The sequence below is a fragment of the Dermacentor silvarum genome, chromosome 1 (genome assembly GCF_013339745.2).
Source record: "Dermacentor silvarum isolate Dsil-2018 chromosome 1, BIME_Dsil_1.4, whole genome shotgun sequence".
In the NCBI taxonomy this organism is placed as follows: domain Eukaryota; kingdom Metazoa; phylum Arthropoda; class Arachnida; order Ixodida; family Ixodidae; genus Dermacentor; species Dermacentor silvarum.
Window position 1 is genome coordinate 144,716,856 of NC_051154.1, and position 22,798 is coordinate 144,739,653.

Below are 22,798 nucleotides of genomic sequence, written 5' to 3' on the forward strand. Positions count from 1 at the left end.
GTGAAGTGTTGAAACTGGGCTCTGTAGACGAGTCGTGGTTGCAGTATGGAACGGACAAGAAGGCGAGCCATGTCGGTGCGCACTCCGCCAGATTTCTTCGCAATCCGACGTATCAACTGTATCATTTCTGCGGCTTGTTGCTTTGTCTTCTTGACCCATGGTCCCGAAGATCCGGAGGCATCCATTTCATAGCCGAGTACACGGAGAGTTGAAGCCTAGTGTAGTGGCTGCTGATCCAGATTTAACTGAAGAGGCCGGACTGCCAGTAGACGGCGCCCATACTTGTTCGCTACTGACATGTACGTTGTCTTGTCCTTGGAAATTTCAAGCCCTATCTGAGCACACCAGTTGTCTGTTAAGTTCAGGGCCTCTTGAAGCGCGTGTTCTTGGCGGCAGATTTCACGATGAACTGACCAAACGGTGATGTCACGTGCATACATTATGTATTGTGCGTTACGTATCGTAGCTAGCTTCCAAGCTAGAGGAAGGAGGGCGATGTTGAAAAGGTTGGTGCGAGCACAGATCCTTGTGGGACACCCCGATGTGCGACAAACTGACCTGCTGCGTGGCCAGCCAGGCGAATGGAGAAGGTACGAGCGTGCAGGAAGACTTGGATGAATGAGCAGACACGGCTAGGGAACTGAAGCCAATGGAGAATTCGAACAATTGCTTCGTGACTCACATGATCATACTCTTTGCGAATGTCCATTGCCAGAATAGTGCGAATTCTTCGGGAGTGGCCTCCGATGAGTCCGATGGGAATCGTAGAAGAAAGGTACGCAAGGCCATCCTCAGTGCCCAGATGAGGACGGAACCCGATTTGGCCAGGATGATACCAGTGGGACAGTTATTAAGGCGAAAGCCTTACATGTCTCATGGTGTGGTCTCCGCTTCAAGGTCATTTCAAAACCGCGTCGTCGACACGAAATGGTCCTCTTAGGATAAGCCGCGATAATGCGCACAAAACCGCGATTAAGGGTGGAAGAATGATTAAGCAAGTGAACTGAAGTGATAATGGGTATAAAGACAGGTGAATTAAGGGTGAATTGATGGTTGAGGTGAATTAAGAGTGAATTGATGGATGAGGTGAATTAAGAGTGAATTGATGGGTTTAGTTGGGTGATAGGAGTCAAACGAAATGTAATGATGAGATAGAGTGAGTGTGAGCTAAAATAATGAAGATTAAATGAGAGTGAATGAAGGTGAATCAAGTGGTGATAGGGTGAACAAAGAGTGAATCAAGTGGGAATTAAGAGTGAATCAAGGGGTTAAGGAGTGGGGGAGTGACTTGCAAAAATATAGAGATATGAGGGTCCAAGTGAGAGTGAGTAAGCAAAAAAAGTGCTGAGTCACGGTTCGAGTTCGGTGAATCATAGGAAGGGTGACTTGCAAAAAAAAAAAAACCTGATGACTTGCAAAAATGACTGTAAATTGTGGTTTCGAAGTGATGATAATTTAGCAAAAAAAGTGCTGAGTCACGGTCCGAGTTTGGTGATTAAAGGATGACTTGCAAAAATGGCTGCAACATATGGGTTCAAAAGAAAATGTCAAAGAGTGTGAAAAAATGTAAATAAAGAAATTTCACAAAGCGTAAAAAGTGGTCGTCGTGTCATTGAGTTAGCGGCGCTCGTGCTTTCGCCTTCAAGTAGTCTTAGGCGTTGCATTAGGAACCCCTAGTGATTTTTTTGTCAACACAACTGTTGCCTCCACGTATACAGTCGAATGCATACAATGTGGATTCGATGCGTCTATGTTCTCGTCAATATACCTGTGGACTCGCCATATTGCAGGACAGGCTTCAGAGGAGGTGCACGAAGCCCCCCACACACATGCTCACAGCATTTCCCTTGTCTCGCCCTTCGCTGCGAGCACATGTTCGGTACGCGCGCCTCTTGTTAGATGTATATCCGTCGTCCTGGCAACTATCTCTCGCGCCGAAGCGTAACCTTCTTTGTTATCTGTTCAGTCCTTCGATCGGCATATTGGGCTTCTTGCTCTCTCCAAGCTTGCGGCACGGATTTGTTCCCCGCGAATAGCACTGCTTCTTTGTGAACAGCATACCAGCAAAGTAGGCTCTTGTGCCGTCCTAAACAAAGGTAACTCTTCTTATTTGCTTCCTTCTTCCGCACGTGCTACATTTTTTCCCATATGAACAGGTGTAGTTTATGCGATCTAATTTTCTTAAATTCAACGCACTAAAGGCAACGAATTAAGCTGTTTGCGGCGATGTGCTCTTGCTATGCCCCTCCACCTGTGAAGCGTGTCAAGTGGGCGTTGGCTGCACAATCCCCAAAGGAAAGAATCAGGACATGCTTCCGGTGTAGGCACAAGTTAACTGAAGTAGATACCGTGGCTAGGGAGTCTATGGAGTATGTGACGCTGTGAACAGTTGGCTTTGCGCTGCGTACTAGCGGCTTCAACGTTCGCCAGATAAGCTTCTACGAAAAGAAAAAAGTGTGTCGTAGGCAGGCAGGCGATACTGTTGTGATAAGTCGGCGTAACGGGTCATGAAAATATGGAAATGTTACCGCCGCTGAGCTAGACAGAGAAGTGTCCTCTTGATTCAACCGTGAAAACAGCTTGGAGACAGTGGGAGTTTGACATTGGCCACATTTGCTCACTTTGTAGCGTTTTTGTTCATGGCACTGCGCTACAGATTTCTCCAGAAGAAACGAAGACCCCATTCGCTTCATATCACTGCTAGATACGGGAATTGTTCTTGCAGAAGTGAATGTCACAGCCATAAACGCATCGATATGGACAAGCATGTTGGGTAACAATAGATCCGAAGAAAGTGGTATGCGCAGCCAACCAAGGTACTGGAACAATAACGGAGCGTGAAGCGCTTTACTGAACTGAAAAACGGCTGTTTGAATCTGTCGCAGAGGCGGTCGGTTAGGGTGTGTTTCTAGACGGTATTTTAGTTGAGCGCTCCACAGACATTTACTGATTCACCTCTTATGTTGTACAGTGTTCGCTATAGTTTCACGATGCATGGCGTTGTTACTTGCGAGAAAAGGTTTTCACAAGTCTAAATTTGGCTGCACTATGACAGCTGTTGAGCAGTGAAGTTGCCGAGCTGCTGAACGATGTACACTTAATTCACTTGAGTGAATTAAGTGTAAATCAACCAAATGAATTGTTCTCGCTATTACGAACATGATTTATTGATATTGAAGGAAACAGAAAATAAGAACAGCGGTGCATGTTAAACCGGCTGGCACTCGGCGGGGCGACGGCACTTGTCTTAATATCATTGCCATTTTCTCGTTGCAAAATGCTCCTTCAGACAGAAGCACTTCGTTTCAGGTGGATGAAAGCTTTAAATTTTGTAATTTGTTATTTCCTGGTGCTCAGCTGTCATCGTGTCTATTCATGAATTCATGACTTGTTCGTCATGCTCCTTTTTAACCATCACCCGCCGTGGTTGCTCAGTGGCTATGGTGTTGGGCTACTGAGCACAAGGTCGCGGGATCGAATCCCGGCCACGGCGGCCGCATTTCGATGGGGGCGAAATGCGAAAACACCCGTGCACTTAGAATTAGGTGCACGTTAAAGAACCCCAGGTGGTCCAGATTTCCGGAGTCCCCCTCTACGGCGTGCCTCATAATCAGAACTGGTTTTGGCACGTAAAACCCCATAATTAAATTACTTTTTAACGATTAACGTGTGTCTTCTTAATGATCACACTACAAGATTTGCAGAAGGCAGTAAGTATATTCATCTGAAGGTAGCCCAAGTTGCGGTAAAATGGGTTCATTTCCTAGCATTTTTATTCTAGAACACGCTATTATTTCCTATAATCAGCAACAGCACAGCCGCCTTGGATACGAAAGTTACATAGCGTGTCAGTGATGCTGATCTCCCCACCCTATTAGTAAACGCCACCTGCTTCCCTGTTTCACTGGACTGTTTCATATTTCTTTCGGTACTGCCATATTGGACCGCCCGCAGTGCCAAAGTACTGCAGGCTCTAGCACCCAACACGATTTTGTTTAGAGAAGTGGTTTTTGGCGAAGAGTTTAGCGTCATATGTCGCCAAACTCTTCGGCCGCACCGAGTCTGAAGACGATCCAGAGAATCCCGTTCGCGCCTGTCGACGGTGAACTTTTCACCGTCGCTCTCGAGGCGCGCTTAGCCGTAAACGCGAGCGCCAGGCGCGCTCGTTCAGCGCCCACACGGGGGATCTTCTCATTGCTGTAAGTTGTTCGTCTTCTCAGCGCGGACTGAACGGAAGAGGGACCCAAGAGGCCACATCGCCAGAATGTATGTTTAGCGACGCCCGCTCAATACTATCGCCTTGGCCACACCTCCGCCAACGGCGCTCACTGATTGGCTGTTTTAGAAAAATTGGGTGAGCTCATTATCTGGTTGAGCACGGCGTCATCCAATTTTGCTCAAACAGCCAATCAACGCGCGCCTGACAGCGATATTGTCGCCGATGTGGATCGTTGCAGAATACGTGCCTAGTTTAGCGACCACTTAGCGCATGAATTTTTTTTTTTAGCCCGCACATTCGTGCAATTATTACGTAGGAGGTTGATAAAGCTGCAGCCGACAATTCTGCGGCACTACACATCTGGTACATCGGGTACACGAGCTCGGGCTGCTGGTTACCGGAGCATTCTTGACCATTTACGCCCAGTCAAGCCGGTGGAAAGAGGGGGGTCTTCCTCCGTTACTACGCCTCTGTGTAGTAGACAGATCACATGTTTCTTCTACAATGTTTGGGATTTTGCTCCTACTGCGTATCTCTTGCCACTGTCACTGCTCTTTTGTTGGCTAGTCCTTAATTTTATATTATGTGCAGCTTTCTATTGTCACGTCTGATAGTTACTAACTTTTGGGCCTCTGTATTCTGTATATACGAAATCTTCGTTTGTATGCTTTTTATTGGTGCTTGAAAGTTGTTACCTCGACAAAAGCGTGGAACATATACTTCATACTTACGCGGTACATCTTCGAATACTATAGTACATCTTCTCGCGCTTTTTTTTTTACATATATGTCGTGCTTTTTTATCTGCTGCGCATTTACAGCATTCAGGCTGGTCTCCCCCCCCCCCCCCCCCCCCACTAATTGTTATTTATGTGATCCACAGATGATTGCGTATCTCTCACTAACGATTTTACGATTAAAATAAAATGGTCAAGCAAAAGTGTTGATATTCAGTCTACAGAAATTAGTAAATCTTATGAAACGGAAATTATCAGAATATGTACTTTTTTAAATGGCTGACGGTACGTTGGCCCATGCAGAATAATTTTACTGCTGCAGAAGCTTTTCGAGTAACGTATATATTTAAATGAGGTAGAACACGTACTAATTTGACGCGCGGTTTTAATACTGCTTTCTATAGGCCGCACCTGTTGTTGGCTGCTGCTATTTTACGGTCGCGTGTATGCGTTCGCCGTATTTTACGGAAGTGCAGTCGGTCAAAATATTGAGCGGGTGTAGTACCCACGGTTCTTTTGCTTACTGCATGCTATTCAGAACTTGGAGAAACCGTTTTGAAGCCTTGAAGCCAGAAGCGCTTGCTTGCTTGCGTGCGTGAGGTGCTTGCTGCCTCTGAGGTTTTGTGCGCGAACGGCTGAATAGCACAATAATGTTACGCATATCTCGGGATGATCAGCCCATATATTATTTATGAACGCGGGCAGGTATACAGGGACGTTCGAGCATTAACGTGTAATAATAATAATAATAATAATAATAATAATAATAATAATAATAATAATAATAATAATAATAATAATAATAATAATAATAATAATAATAATAATAATAATAATAATAATAATGAGAGGGAGAACTTCTCCGCAAAAACAAAACAAAGAAACAACAACCACGACAAATAAAAATAAAGATATAACTAAAATTAAAACTATTACAATAATAATTACAGTCAGCTGCTACAAGACGTTGATATACAGTAAGAGTGCATCCTATGCAATAATTAAAAAAAAGATAAAATGAATGGGTAGAACCGGTACGCAAGCTTCGCAGCTAATAAAGGAGAACAAGTACACGGGAAGCTTTCTGCCTTCTCGTTGCCCACGTCAATTTTACTGCCGCAGCAACTTGCGGTGGCAACGGCCTCTCGTACGTTGACGTGTCTGGTTCGTGCGAAAATCGCGCATACGAAAGACGTCCGATTGAAGAGGACGCCTTTAAATTCTCAAGTCGGTTACCACGTGGCCGTAGCGACAATGATAGCCGAAAGGCCGGCAGCAGTATACCGAAACGTTCTATCAACGTTCACTTGTTGCATAATCTCTAAGATTCCGATAGTTGGATCCCTCGAAAAGTTTGACAGTATCTCCGCTCACTGATCCAACTGCGACGAGACTCTCTTCGCCGTTGGCACTTCAGTTCGCGCGATGATTTTTGCTTCTTTTTAACTATCTGCAGTTCTTATGCAGACTCTTATCTGCAGTGTGCTGTCATTCTTGTCTATCGTTTAGTGCAAGCCATTCACGGTTTCCGAGAAGCCAACGAGAATGCCGCGATTTATTCTTCAACTGCAAGCGGCGTTACAGTAACCGGGTAGGCATGAAACTGCCCTTGATGACCCATTTTCTGAGCTGCTACTGAATGCTGCACTGTGAGGTTGATATACATTGTAACAGTTTTACGCCCCTAAGGGTCCTTAAGGGTCCACATTGGTCTATAATTCGCACCCTTACACCCTTCACGGGTGTAAGGGCGTGAGTTATAGACAGAAAACACTCTCCCTCTCTTAAATCGTAAATCGATTTACAGCGTACAATTTAAACTTTATCGGGTTTAACGTCCCGAAAGTGCAGAGAGGATTATGATGGACGCCGTATAATGGAGGGCTCCGCATTAGCTTTAACCACCTGGTGCACCCATTGCGCGGTAGACGAGCGTTCTTTGCATTCCGCCCCCATCGGAATGCCGCGGCCGCGAAACGTGCTCTCAGCCGCAGAAGGCCGCAGCCACACAGCCGCCGAGGCAAGTGTTGCTGCCACTTATTTGAGATCTCTCGGAATTTAAAAAAGCTTAAGTGTAAAGTCAGTAACTAAGCATCTGGCTTTTCTTTTTTTCTTATTTTTTTGCGCTTATAACACACTTTTTTTTAGCGATTTTTCACCACAAGAGTAGTTTATTAAGCGAGATCCGCTTGGTAGGGGTTGATTACAATGCTTCCACTTAACCCGTCCAGGTTTCATTTCACTCACTCACTCACTCACTCACTCACTCACTCACTCACTCACTCACTCACTCACTCACTCACTCACTCAATCAATCAATCAATCAATCAATCAATCAATCAATCAATCAATCAATCAATCAATCAATCAATCAATCAATCAATAAATAAATAAATAAATAAATCAAAATGATCTTTATTTATACAATTCAAGCAATGCGTACAGAAATAGTTGGACCAATAGCCTATGTGGCTAGTACCTGGTACAATACAGAAATAATATATATAGGTGAACCACGTACATAGTTTCTCAGTGAGTAATAACATTGCTTACATGAACAAGTATTAATTTCTAAAGGAGGAGTTAATACGTTTGATTAGACACGAAGAAGCGTTCACATGCAAGGTCAAAGTTTCTGGTTACCTTTATTCCACAGGCACAGTGTTCCATGTTATAGGGCCAATAAACTCCAATAATCGTTCACCGTAGACATTGCTGCAATAAGGAAGGTTTGAGGCGGCGGTCCCACTCCGGGGGCACGAGCCCGGCAACTACACGCTCAAGGAAGCTAAATTTTGGATAAATTAGAGTTCAAGGAATTTCCATTTAGGATGCAAAATTTCATTCATGTACCTTTATTAGTTTTCCTAATAATACGACCAAAGTTAAGCAATATTTAGAATTCTGGTTTTACTTTTGCCCATTTTTGCGGGAAGGTACTAAAGCTACAAAGCTGCGGTTTAAAACTAATAAAGGTACATGAATGAAATTTTGCATCCTAAATGGAAATTCCTTGAACTCCAATTTATCCAAAATTTATCTTCCTTGAGCGTTTAGTTGCTGGGCTGTTTACAACAGAAGTTGCGATATTTTGGCAATCTTCAAAAGCAAGTTATCCAAAAAGTAAAAATTGAACATTATTTTGGTGCGTCTAGGAAATAGATAAATATGTCCTAAAGCTACAGAGCAAGCCGCAATGCAGTAAGTGCATTTGTTTCTTCTAAATATGGTCACAACTGAGACACAGTTCGCAAAAACCATGTATCTCATGCTTGTTCTTGACCATTTATTTCTAAATCACATTAATCAAGTTTTTATATTATATATAGTTGGAATCTACAAGAATTAAGCTTATTTATGGGATATACGACAATTTTCATATCGTTCAGTAGAAGAGCCACCACGGTTAGCTCCAAAGTACTGAACACGGGGGAAGGGGGGGGGGGGGGGCGCGTGCCGCCGGGTGGGACCGCCGCCTTAAGTTTAGTTAGTTTTTGCCTTGGTTTGGGCATGTGTAGTTGATGGTGTTTTGGTACCGCTGTTTTTGACGTCGGTGATACGAGCGAGCTTCGCAGCGATTTAGCGACAGATCCTGGCATTTATAGTCCGCCTTGCTTCTCGTTGGATGCGCGGGGGACAGCGGCAGCAAAGCGTCGTCGCCTTGCTGAAGTGCTTGAGACGCTCGACGGTGACAGCAGCGAAAGCTGCTGGAGCTCAACTTCAGATTCAAGTTGCAGTTTCAGATGATCTTCGCAGGCGGACGCTTTGTGGGATGCGTCGGCGCTGCACAAAAGTATGTAGTACGTGGCCGCAAACGGTGACATGATTACGCCCGACAGATTACAAGACGATCACGCGTGTTTTGCCGCTCTCCTGCAGAGAATGGGACGTCGATTGCTTTAGTCACATGGTGCATTTCTCCTCACACGTCCCCCTCCCACCTGCTCTCCGAATGCACGCCGTATTCCAGTGGCGGGTCGAGTGTGCCTGCTCTCACTGTGCTGTCGCCCGCCTCCGCACTGCGCGGCGCCCTGCTCCTGTTCTCCCAATGGAATTCGCCATTAGTTGCTTGCCTGGTATTTGCACGTGGGAAGTTAAATATGGTGTTGGGTAAGGGAAAGTTGGTGTTTAGTATTTTATGAATTAAACAAGTGATCTTATAATTTCTTAAAGCCGTAAAAGAAAGGATATATACGAAGGTCCATAAACAGTATGCTACTAGGGCGATGAACATAAGAAAATGCTATGCAGTCATGCCTGCGTTCAAAGCCCAATACATTGACAAGTCGCTTGACCCCACCTGTGGAACTTGCACCACGGGTGTGCCAGTCATAGCACACCACTTGCTATGGACATGTCCTGGCCTATCCTCACTGCGAAGAATCTGCCTTGCTGGGCTGCAGAGCTCAGTCGTCACACTCACTGACTGGATCCTTCCTAGAGGGACCCCTTAGCAGCGCAAAGCTATATATGACAGCTTTCTCATCTACCTTATAAGAAGCGAAACCATTAACCTAAGCTAGGCACCTCACCGGAAAAACCACTGGGATTGCCTTTTAATACATGTACAATTTTATATTTTATTTAATAAACGTCTCTCTCTCTCTCTCTCTTAGGGCGCACTTTTGCAACTGCAGTATAGGTGTTAAGTAAGTTTTATATGTTAGGCCCCATATTTCACAACAATAACCCAGGTGGGTACGAAATAAAGAAAAATATATGCAACGAAGCACGAGGAAAATATTGCAGTTACGGCGTTTTTAGGCTAGGACACAAGGTCGCGGGAACCCACCGTGGTGGCGTAGTGGCTTTGGTGCTGCGCTGCGAAGCACGAGTGCGCGGCATCAAATCCCGGCCGCATTTCGAACACCCGTTTACCGCGCATTGGGTTCGCATTGAAGAACCTCAGGTGATCAAAATTAATCCCTAGTTCCCGACTACGGCGTGCCTCCTAATCGTATCGTGGTTTTGGCACGTAAAACCCCAGGATTTAAATTTAATTTTAGGTCGCGGTGTCGATTTGCGGCACCAGTTCTTCGACAAGCGTCCTCAAACTTGAGGTGAAAATGCACGGCTGGTCCACCCATTTATTGAAATAAAACACGTTCTTTGGATTGAAGGACAAAAATATCATCATCATAATCATCATCATCATCATCATCCATCATCATCATCAGCCTATATTTCTGTCCACTGCAGGACGAAGGCCTGTCCCTGTGATCTCCGATTACACCTGTCTTGCGCTAGCCGATTCCAACTTGCGCCTGCAAATTTTCTAATTTCATCACCTCACCTAGTCTTCTGCCATCCTCGACTGCGCTTCCCTTCTCTTGGTATCGATTCTGTAACTCTAATGGTCCACCGGTTATCCATCCTACGCATTATATGGCCTGCCCAGCTCCATTTCTTCCGCTTAATGTCAACTAGAATATCGGCTATCCCCGTTTGTTCTCTGATCCACACCGCTCTCTTCCTGTCTCTTAACGTTAAGCCTAACATTTTTCGTTCCATCGCTCTTTGTGTGGTCCTTAACTTGTTCTCGAGCTTCTCTGTTAACCGCCAAGTTTCTGCCCGATATGTTAGCACCGGTAGAAAAAAAATAACTGGAACGCTAATGCATCTCGGCCCACACTTCAGGAACGAATATCTCAAAACTATATATCATCCTCAAAATTCGTTCCAAGTTGATATGTATCGCGAACTCACCGGCTACAAGTTGTAAATTGCATCACGTACAGTAAAGTAATTAGGTTTAAAATTATTTAGCGACATCATCTTAATTAGTCAATTGCACATGACGCTTTCCCGCGCAATTAATGTCCGCGTCTTGAGTAATCCAGCTCAAGGAGCGAAATTTTTTCTGCATGCCACGGGTGATCTAATATATATATATATATATATATATATATATATATATATATATATATTCGCGGGCTTCTGTCACGCTCGAAAAAACACTTTTATGTAGCACGTATTGAGCAACAAAAGAAAAGCTGTATCGGGAATTTTGCATGTTGCTCTACAACTTTCTCATTGCCACTGATAATTAGGACAGTACTTAACGAGTTAAATAATTAATTACAATTAACTAATTAAATCTCAGTAACGAATAAATTACTGGCGGCTACTACACTGTACTGGAAACAGTACGCACTAGGTTTGCTTCGCGTAACGCCATTCCTCTTTTTTAAAATCGTGCTGCGTGATAGCTGGGACACCCTATATATATATATATATATATATATATATATATATATATATATATATATATATATATCACGCAGCACGATTTTAAAAAAGAGGAATGGCGTTACGCGAAGCAAACCTAGTGCGTATATATATATATATATATATATATATATATATATATATATAAACTTATAATTAAACACTCCATATAACGGTACCTTGTGAGCATTCCAATTTTTTTTCGCAGTGCCAGAAGATGTCCATGGCTCTGAGCCCCACGCCGGTGACCATCACCGCCGGGCCAAACGTCCCTGCGTCTTCTCCAGCCCTACGGTTTCACTTCAACACTGCTTTTGTCACCAGCCTGACTGGCATTCTTACCGCGTCCGAAATGGTGAGTCACAGTGGCGTGGCCGATAATCAGATCTATTAGGGCTGCCACGCTTGCCCGACATCGTTATTATTCCTACAACTTTTCATCAGCACCTTGAGCGTTTGGACGAAGTTTTGACATGCATTTCTAACGCTGGACTCCAACTCAACACAAAAAAATGCCATTTTCCCAGAAAGAACATCATAGTGTTGGGCCATCTTCTCAGTAAAGATGACGTTCGACCAGATCCTGACTAGCCACTGTATTCTGACAGAGGTTGCTGCCGTGATTCGGTTCCCTCAGCCCGAAAATAAAAAAAAAAAAACAATCAAGAAGTTTCTTGGGCGTAGCATCCTACTTCCGCCGCTTCATCAGTCATTTTGGTGTCATGGCGTCGCCGCTGTCCTTCTACAGCGTGATACCACTATACACGAGAGAGAGTTGTTTAACGGCTGCCGATAAGAACTACTCGATAACAGAGCAGGAATGCCTCGCAGTAGTTTGTACCATCCAACAATTTCTACCATATCTTTATGGACGCCCCTTCACTGTCATCACCGACCTTCACGCCTTATGCTGGTTGTCGTCACTGAAAAATTTGTCTGGACGCATTGGTCTCTGGGTTCTTCAATTGCAAGAGTATGATTTTGACGTTGTGTACAAGTGTGGAAACAAAACATAAAGATGCCGACGCCACTATTTTCGTCGAGCACGTCTCTGCATTGCGCGCCACTTGATGAGTATGTACAGATAGAAGATTAAGCGTGCGAATAGTACTCACAATATATATATATATATATATATATATGGCTACCTGCAAAATTCTTCTCATAGCACCGCTTCCCACAGTGCGTGGCGTCTTAATAACTTTATGTCTTTCACTCAGATACTGTCGATCATCGTCTACGCCTTGTCCGTGTCTTCGGCTGGAGGCATTTCCTCTCTGCATCTCCTGATGGCGCTTAGCTTCAGCTACTGGTTGCAGTGTTTTTTCTTCCTACTGTCGGAGAGTACGTCGACGAAGCCTGTCCTGCCCGCGACGACCTATGTAAGTTTTGCATATTCTTTTCCTACATTCGGTTCACCTCCATTTTGCTCACTATGCATATATTTATTGCTTTCAGTGTGGAATTGTGGTAATTATGTACATTTTTAACCCGTACCTACGTGCTAGATTGTCTGACTATACACTTTGAGAGCGCCAGGCGAAAAACTGACGGCCCCTCTCCTCTGGTTGGATTTGATAGATTTAGCCTTTGACTACAAGCGTCCACTGTTTTTACAGACGATGCAGAGTAGTGAACTACTTGAGCCGAAAGAACAGCGTGGAAGTTACGTAACCGTGTTTCAGCCTTTCACTCCGGTAGCTTTAATGTCTTCAGGTAGCATGTGTGGGTTTATTGACCAGTTGCCTTCACCCCAAGTAGGCGTGACGTCTGCGGCAGAAGGATCTTCCACATCCGCCGTCAAGGTATGTGAGTGGTGGCGCTGGATAACACTCCCAGGGTTAGTCCTCGTTTGTAAACATAAATACCCAGAAAGTGGACTGGCAAAATTGCACCGCGGTAGCTCAATTGGTAAGAACATCGCACGCATAATGCGAAAACGTGGGTTCGTATTCCATCTGCGGCCAATTGTTTTTCATCCACTTTCATTGCCATTTATTTTATCATTTCTTCAATTCGATTAAGAACTGCATATAATTTCCCCTATGCTGTCCTTGGTGTCATTGTTGACTTTTTATGATATGACTATACACATCTAAGGCATTTGATTTAATTTTGCATGATATAACAAATTAATTGCTAAAATTGAAAGTGTTGTTTGGAAAGGGCCCCTTTCAGCCTGGGTGAGTGAGTGAAACAACTTTAATCGGTCCGGTAAAATAATTTCTAGCCAATCGTTCACAATTTGTAATCTACGAAAAAAAATGCTATCTAACACTGTCGCAGTTACTTCCGGAGTTCCCCAAGGCTCAGTTCTTGGGTCATTACTCTTCCTCATCTATATTAATGACATCACAGCTAGTACTGGTTGCAATATAAAACTGTTCGCCGACGATTGCGTTGTTTATAGCGACCACATCGCACTTAATCCTGTGGGGATGCGTGACTCTCACGCGTCTCCTCTAATCCGGCTTCACCGCGTGGCTAAGCGCCGGCGGCGATCGTGGTTTTGGCGGCGCATTGCGAGAGATGGCGCGAGTGTCGCGATGCTAACGCCACTGAACGGCGGGGTGACTTGGGAGAAAAAGGTCGAAGGCGCTTCCTCTTTGGCTTGGGATCGGCGACCAACACGCACGAACGCTTCGCGCGTGCGCCGGCCCGCTTCGCGGGACCGTCTCGCGAGGCAAAGAGCAGGACACCGGTGTGGACGAACACGGATCGTTCGAACGCGCCACCGTTCGCGTGACCGTACACGTGAACGACTAGGCGATGGTGTCACAGCATGGGGCGAACGTATTCGCTCGCTATCGGGTCGTGGTGAGTCGGACTTCCTTGATTTGTGGCGCGCCCATGTGAATGCTCTATGCATAGTAATTCGGCTAGCATGTATCCGTGTATGAAAGGCGCAATAAATGCCCTTGTGTTTGTTTGCACAACTGCGTTGTCGTTCCTTTGTCCCAAGAGCGCGGGTGAGACCCCACAATACATCCCTCAACACTCTAGCTATTGGGTCCTCTAAATGGCAGATGTCAATTAAAGTAAAAAAGTATGTGGCCATGACCGTAACAAGGAAAATAAGACCATCTAACTTTACATATGAGATTAACGGCATACCGCTAACTAAAGTTAAGCAACATAAATACCTAGGAGTGACATTAACCTCAGAACTCAGGTGGGATAAACATATTACGAATAGCGCTGCAGGAGCGTTACACAAATTGTTCTTCCTCAAAAGAAGCCTTGCGCTCCCTACCACATCAACGAAGCTACTGGCCTATATACAACGTTCGTTAGACCAGTTCTCGAAAACGCAAACACAGTCTGATTTCCTCATTCAATGACTAGCATAACAAAATTGGAGGCATTACAAAGAAAGCCCATAAGGTTCATTCACAACGAATATAAACACCCTGACTCACCGACTAATCTTCTAACGCAGTCTGGATTGCAAACGCTATCTACAAGAGCAAAACACGCTCGCCTGAAGTTCTTGTTTCAGCTTCTAAAAAATAACTATAAGATAAATGTGTGCAGGTACATTTCATTTTCTGAGGCTTGAAAAACACGTAACAAACATGCGTACGCTTTAACAGAATACACTTGCAACAACGACACGTTTAAGTATTCCTTCTTCCCCCTCACAGTAGCTGAATGGAACCGACTTGATCCTGCTATAACCGCTATCGAATCGTTATCCGAATTTACCTCACAAGTAGAAACTGCAGTAGATAAATAAAACCATTCATCATCGCATGAATCATCGTCACAAATTTGGCATTGTGTTGCTTTCGACGTCCCCTTTTTCTTTTTCATTTTTTTTCGTTGGTTGCCGTTATGTGGACATATGTTACGCTCTTGTTCCAAAAATAAATATTTATTACTGCATTACTTCTAGTCCTAAGAGGATTGTCGTAACTGACATTTTCCTGGTAATTGCTTGATTAGATTTTTATTCTTTTGCTCAATTCATTTCTTCTTTCCCTCAAAGTGTATATATTTTAAGTGCATCTGTTCACACAACTCTAAAATTTCTTAACGCGTTAAGTGTTATCTTTCCGTTGGTTCCTATTACATGTATAACTGGTTACCTGCGTGTTCTTCACTGCTAGTATCGTGTTAGTTAACTGTCATGTGAATACACGCATTCCCAAACTCCGCTTCCTTCTTATATTACCATCCTTGGGCAATTGTTTTCCTTTTATTTCCCTTTTTTCAGTTAACTGTTCTGCCTAGATTTTCTTTAACCATGTTTTATGCTTAAATAATGCGTACTGATATGCATGAATATATACTGTATCGCTCAACTACCACGCTCTCGAATGAGAGTAGGGGTATTGTAAATAAATAAAAAAAAGAAAATATACAGGGTGTTTCAGCGAACACTTTCAAAAATTTTAAAGGTTGCCTGTTGCAGATAGCACAATTCTAGTTCATTAGCTGGTCTACTGGAAGAGGCGGACATTTCACAATAAATTGAAATACATAATTGACTAATTAACAAAAATCCACTAATTCAATTTTTAACTAATTAACTTATGGCCCATTTTGCAATTTCCAAATTCTAGCCGTGAATTTCGCAAGGAGGATCCACTTGGAATGAAGTCTCAGGATGACACCAGTTTCGACATGTTAATTCCCGAGCTTTGCGCAGAAATGCATTGGCGCTCCAGTTACTATCTTTAAAAAAAGTCGTTTTATGCATTGCACTGCAATATATATATATATATATATCGCGGGATTTCTTTACAATGTGGAATACATTGTCACGCAAGACATAGAACGCCGCAAACCGCTGAGATTGATGTTTCCGAAAGTGTTATAAAAAACAGTGTTGACATATCTGCTATAAGCGTAATAATGAAAACGAGTTAAATAATCATTACAAATAATTAATTATGTGCACTACAAAAGCACTGGACGTTTTTTCAGGCTTCTGCTAACAACACACAGCTGGTTTCATCCGCATAGACGGCTTTTCGTTTTATATTTGTGCATGATAGCTGGGACAACCTGTATACTATAGTGCACTGAGAATAAGGGAGCCGAGGTGCTCAGTGCAGGACGTTCTATTTATTGAGCTGGGACACGCTGTATATACATAGTTTTTAAAGCGAATAGCACTCTTTGCCTACTTCATCCGTATTGAATCTATCTATCTATCTATCTATCTATCTATCTATCTATCTATCTATCTATCTATCTATCTATCTATCTATCTATCTATCTATCTATCTATCTATCTATCCTATCTATCTATCTATCTATCTATCTATCTATCTATCTATCTATCTATCTATCTATCTATCTATCTATCTATCTATCTATCTATCTATCTATCTATCTATCTATCTATCTATCTATCTATCTATCTATCTATCTATCTATCTATCTATCTATCTATCTATCTATCTATCTATCTATCTATCTATCTATCTGCTTCGGATATATTACTCTCCTCGTCATGACATCGTCCTCACGCCTTCTGCCCCGACCCAGCGTCCCAAGTTGTCTAATCGTCTTGGCCCCTAGGCTCGTGGTAGAGATGACGTCGTGGTCATTACATCGCCGTTATTCCAGCTTTGTCATCCGACACTCGTCACGCCATAGTCGTCATGCATTCGTTGTTACATTCCCATAGTGATGCCATCGTGGTCGTTCAATCGTCGTCATTCTGGCTTCCTGGTATGACTCTCGTAATTCTGTCGTCGTCACGCCTACTGCTCTGACCCAGTGGTCAATGTTGTTTAATAGCTTAAGCCACTAGGTTCGGGCTCGCGATGCCATCGTGGTCGTTGCATCGTCGTCAGCTCATTGTCCTCATGACGTTGTCGCCACGTTGTCGTTGTTATACGATCGTCATAATTTAAGAATCGAAATCTTGTCGTTATACGCCTTTGTCGTTAGAGCGATATCATTCTTCGTCATTCCATCGTCACTACGTTGTCGTCATGCAGTCGTCGCCATGCCTCCATGATATAATGGGCGACCTTGGTAAGCGGTGTCATAGCAAAGCAGGACGATATTCTACAATGTGGCATATAGCCGAAGCAACGAAAGTCTCAGAATTACCCCTACAAGTCTTAAGTATAAACGTGACTGCATGCAGGAATATGGTCTGTCGCTACATTGCTCGCTTGCTATTCGCATTACTGTTGACCGTCATCGTGAGATGAGTTCTGCCGTAATGTTTTTGAAACTACGTGTCCCGCTAGAATGGCAGTGTCAATGCCCCTGGCAACGGAAGATTGGAGGTTAATTGCATATCGGGAATTTAGTCCCCAACACGTTACTAACGCGGCGGACAACTGGCACTTACTCATCTGCGCATGACGAACGGGCTTTCTTGCTGGTAGCATTTGCTTTGCCGGGACCAGGTTTGCAGCTTGCGTAACCGTCCAATAGGCAAACAGATGGTTTGGAAAGTGTAACTTTCCTCGTCGGTTTTGCGCATAGTTTAGAAATCGCTTCCGTGAGAACTTTGCACATACTGTACATAATTGTAATGCGTATTAGCTCAATGCTTTCAATGTAACCCTGAATGGTGGCTGGGAGCGCTGTGACAAAACGCGTGCTGTGAAACCCTGCATGGTCATCATCACGTTCGCCAGATGTACCTTTTCAGTAAGCGCCGCGAGGACCTCGTGAACTCACATTGTCGCAAGCAAAGTCGCCCGTTTTCTCCGTGAGCGGTGCGGCAGGACGAAGTCAGGGAAGCCGTGTCGTATATAGCACGGCTGGCACAACGTCACTGAACCCCTAGACATTGAGCCTGACATATCAGTCTATACGCGGCTGTTTCGAACGAATGTTGCGGCCTGAACGCGCAAAACTTCGGCAAGGTTTGAGCGTTCGCTGTTTGCGGCGAACGCCACGGCCGCCGTTTGCCGAGCCATGGCGGCCGTGGCTCGACAAATGGCAGTGCAAATATTAAAGAAGGTTGACGGCATAACCTTTAATGTTCCATGTAGTACAGTCGTAGACCCGCCGGGGTGGCTCAGTCAGCTAAGGCGTTGCGCTGCTGAGCACGAGGTAGCGGGATCGAATCCCGGCCGCGGCGGCCGGGATTCGATGGAGGCGAAATGCAAAAACGCCCGTGTGCTTGCGTTGTAGTGCACGTTAAAGAACCCCAGGTGGTCAAAATTAATCCGGAGCCCTCCACTATGGCGTGCCTCATAATCAGAACTGGTTTTGGCACGTAAAACCCCAGAAAGAAGAAGTACAGTCGTAGACGTTAATTTGAATAAATTATAGAGGGAGCCTCTCCGCATGTGGTGGTGGGGTCTGCACTCGGTGTTGTGTAATAACGCAAACATTGATTTGAAGTTGTTCGTATACCTTTAATCGCGTTGTTTCCCTGTGCACGTGTTATTTGCAGTTTCTTACATTCCACGCCCTCGGATCTCTTCTCTACATCTTCGTTTCCATCGCCCACCTGGCCAGCTTCAACTCTTCTGGTACCATCGCCGCAGTTTCGATAGCGGGACAGGTTTTTGCCATTCCTGTTTCCAACGCCGACGTGGTGAACGCAGCTGGGGTGAGATATGAGCTTTAATCCGTACTCCCTCTGTATACGAACTGTTCGCATATGCGCCACAGCGTGAACGTCGAGCTTATGCGGGCGAAGGCGTCGCAATTTTACTGATCGACCGGCATTGATCAAACGTCGGCCGCGCAAACTTGATTAAAATACTTGGGATAGAATTCAAGAAATTTTTATCGATAAAGAAAGACTGCATTGCATTCTAATAGAACGGAAGACTGAAACTAGCAATCTTGGATAAATATACCCGCGCCAAAATGGCTCAAGTTTGAGAAAATCTTTGAAATCTGTGACGTCGTACTGACGTACCGGCGCTGAAATTTCACGCGAAATTAAAGAGATGTTATCTTAACGTTCATTTTCTCCAGAATAATCAACTGATTTAGCATTCTTCTTTAAAGTCCCTGTTTAGCTAGATTGAGAGACTGGGAGGGGCCACCCCTGCTTAGCGAATGAGACACTTTTTTTTTTTTTTTTAGTAAGCGCACTGAGTGCTGAAAATGTTGTTGTTGCCCCCTGCGCAGCGTACTTCAATGGCGTGCATCTTTTCTGTTTCTTTCTCGCAGGCAATGGGACTTATCGCAGGAGCTGCGCACCTCTTCCACGTTGCATTAATAGTCAGGAAAATGATTTCGTAGGCATGGACTATACTCTAAGAGCACTTGGAATTCTTGTCACCGCAACATATAAGCCAGTTTTTGCTTGCAGGCCTTGCCAAGGGGACGGCTTTGTGGTTGTGACGTCGGTTCCACGCCTTTATAGCCGTACTTGTTTAACCAACGGAGATGGACGTTTGTGTGGTGAGCTGTTGGAGCAACTCTTGGTCGTAAAAACAACATTAGGGAAGACGATATTAATTTTCTTCTTCTCCCTTGCTTAAAACGGCCTGTGCGCATACACCCGGAAACACAGGTTTTCAGGCTGTGCAAAGTCCTATTCTGATATTGGCGGGTGAAAACTGCACAGCGTCACGCTTCGACATGTTGTCTGCTGTAGCCATTAAAAGCAGCCACGCGCCAGAAAAAGTGTCCCTGCGGCTGGAGCGAAACGCCCGTCTCGGAGGGCCCGACGTCCTTGATGCGTGTCGTGCATCTAGCAACAGATGTCGCGAATCGTCCGCTTTGCTTAGGGAGCCTACATACGCGGCCCGCTGCATACGGAAGTCCCGTATGTAGGCTCTCTAGCTTTGCTTGCGTACAGGACGTTCTCTTCCTCTTACGCCGATGGAGTTCGCGCCCACGTGCGCTGTTAATTGTGCGCTGTTAGCGTGCGCTGTGTAATTTATAGGTGATTCCCGCATGGGTGATTCCGTCGGCGGCGTGCACGTAGTGTCCCTGTAGCATGGACGTATTATTTCTGTATACGCTCCCCTATACGGGGAGTAGTAGACCGAAAACGTGGCACAAGGTAGTGCAAAATGTAAGTCCATTTGATTCACCTGCACTTGGTGAACTAACTGTAATTTCAGAAGCTGCGGCATCTGTGTATTCGGCATGTCGCAATGTGCAAGTTTGTGTAAGACGAGTTGACAGAATTCGATCCCTGCGCTTGCGGGAGAGTCAGTGCAGGGCTCGTTCAGGGATGTGCCGGGCCGATTCTGAACAGAACTGGCACTGAACTGCAGTGAACGAAGTGCAGGGCGAATCGGATAGCACTTGGGATTCAGGGAGATTGAGCAGTGAAGGCCGAGCTTGGGCATTGTTTTCTGGAAGTTCGCGCCAAAGCGTGGCGCTGAAGGAGTCGCGTTACGTCCCAATTTTCGTGCTCTGCCGGTGCATTTGGGCCTCATTTGCATTAGGAAAGCGTACGAAAAGTGCCAGGTTGAGTTCGTTTTTAGTGCAATGCCCTTGTTCTCTGTCTCTCTCTCGCTCTCTCGTTTTTTTGTTTTTTTTTGTTTATTTTTACAAGCAACAATCACTTAGCCTCTGCCAGACGTTGGTGATACAACGAAATCTTTTACTTCTTTTACTCAACAGGCAGCGAATAAGTGGAGTCAGCCAGCGTTGCCGCAACCTGACTAGTGGTAGAAAGCTGAGGCCAAATCGTAAAGCTTCTCGTTTTTGAGGACATTGTAATTGGCCGACGGCTGTCGCTAATGTTATTTGGCGCTAACGACTGGCCGCTGCCTGTTTTTACGAACAAACCTTTGCCGACTGCTTGCTATTCCAGCTCCTATCTGTCTAGCTTAATTTAATGCTTTCCTTTGGTATCAGATTATGGAATAGTAAACACTGTGATCTTAACTTGATCACATGTGTGCCCCACTTTCTCCATTCATTCTGACTACTTTTCATTCGCGGCACAGACACTACCCGGGCGGTTATCTGAGGCTTGAGTGTAAACAAGAGAAAGCACCTAAGCAAACTCAAATTTATTCTTCGATAGAATAAGTTAATAACTTGATCAGTTTCTGATATCCTATTGTAGTTACCTACCTGCGTACCCCTAAGAAACCTGCATTAGCTTTCGCAGAAATGCATATGTTACGCTTTTCTACACTTTTCTACGTTTTATTACAAAGTGATCTTATGCGCATGAAACAAAGAATAACAGTAAATTGAAATGTCATGAACTGCGCAGTGAGTTCTCGCCAGCCAAGTTCATATTAACAGCATGATTTGATCCACAGGCATATGACATATTATGCGAATAAAAGTTAAGTTTTGTCGTTTGGACAACGTACATGATACTCGCAAGAAAAAGAACGTACATATCTTTAAAAAAAATTGATGCCGTAATTTAACATGAGAGTATAAATAAAATAGTGTATACAAGCATCTCCTTGGGTCAGTGCTACTTATTATGCATAAACATCGTTCACATATGATATGCGACAAAAAAAGTATCCGTGGTTGAGTCGATCCTGCAACAGTAATAATTCTATCCCGTGAAAAAGCTGTTGTGCACGCCCATGCTGTCGTTTTCTTTTTTTTTTCGAGTGGCGTGTTAAAAGTGCCAGGATCGCAAACTCGAAAGTGTTTGCTTGTGAACTAGCATGCAATAAAATTGTACGACGGGAAGAACTCCTGCCAGGAAAAGAAGAGAAACGAAATGGAATTCAGAATTAGAACTTTAGCATGGACATTCCGTGCTTTGAGATATCCCGTACATGTGAATGAGTACTCGATCATGTTCACTGAGATTTAAAACGCACGAATACTTACGTCATGAAATATTCACTGGAGTCCATTAGCATCGTGTGGCACCCACGTGCACTAGAGATCGTCAGCAACTTGAACTGCTGTGTAGCTGTCATTAAAGAGTCATAACCAGCTACAGTACGTGTACTGTGTTTTCTGCGACAATACCTTGAAGGACAGTGCCGAGACAATGGACTTTATTTCTTTTGCATATTTCCCCCTCTGCCTGAAGCATCAAAGTTGGTGAAATCAGAAGGAAGAAGGGCGGGATGATGGGCATATATTTTAGCAGTCAGTAAATCATATTTCGTTGTGCCGGTATATATAACAAAGTGTTTTACTCGCAGGCCAGTAGAATTATCTCAAACGCTATATATACGTTTGCAGTACACTTGCACTCCTTGAACAATGCAATGAGCAGTATAGACACGAGAACGCAATTGCCGTTCATGTTTCCGGCAATGTTACGCTACTATATTCAAGTCCCCGCCACGGCCGCCGGATAAAATTATACGGCGGCCGTGTTTCCACATACAAGAGAGAGTTTTAGCTGACGGGGTCACGGGCACACTGTCCAGCACCAACTGTCCAGCACAGGCGCACAGGCCAAGTTGCCTCAGCGCTATGCGCATGCGTAGTGGGAAGGGGCTCGCAGAACGCATCGTATACTGGAGCCAGTTCTCCCGTCTACTGGTGCTCTCTATATGGCTGAGAAACCTCATTTTAGAGAGCATATGTCCATGAGGCGTTTGTTCATATTGCAACTGAGACCTAGGTATAAATAGACCCAGGAAAACATGACTAGCGGTATAAATCAGTGTTACACGAACACTGAGGCAGACGCAAACAGATCACAGAGCATGATCGCGCGCTGGAACACGGTAGAAAATGACATAGTTTCGCTCTCAGTGCGCGCGACTGCACGAGGTGGGAAC

At 44.5% G+C, this 22,798-nt stretch overlaps 1 protein-coding gene across 1 annotated transcript; it reads left to right on the forward strand.

The window, feature by feature from the left end:
- Positions 1-1,976: 1,976 nt before the first annotated feature.
- On the forward strand, positions 1,977-22,143 carry LOC119436194 (uncharacterized). The gene is made up of 5 exons (XM_037702970.2): positions 1,977-2,096; positions 11,392-11,538; positions 12,404-12,565; positions 18,559-18,717; positions 19,290-22,143. The coding sequence occupies exons 2-5, from the start codon at positions 11,401-11,403 to the stop codon at positions 19,359-19,361; spliced, it is 531 nt and encodes a 176-aa protein (XP_037558898.1). The 5' UTR covers positions 1,977-2,096; positions 11,392-11,400; the 3' UTR covers positions 19,362-22,143.
- Positions 22,144-22,798: the final 655 nt, after the last annotated feature.

What these genes read in the sequence shown, in the direction of transcription:
- LOC119436194 (XM_037702970.2), top strand. Translation starts at nt 11,401, where the DNA reads ATGTCCATGGCTCTGAGCCCCACGCCGGTGACCATCACCGCCGGGCCA. An exon ending in TTCTTACCGCGTCCGAAATG is followed by an intron (nt 11,539 to 12,403) that starts GTGAGTCACAGT and finishes TCTTTCACTCAG; the next exon opens with ATACTGTCGATCATCGTCTA. An exon ending in TCCTGCCCGCGACGACCTAT is followed by an intron (nt 12,566 to 18,558) that starts GTAAGTTTTGCA and finishes TGTTATTTGCAG; the next exon opens with TTTCTTACATTCCACGCCCT.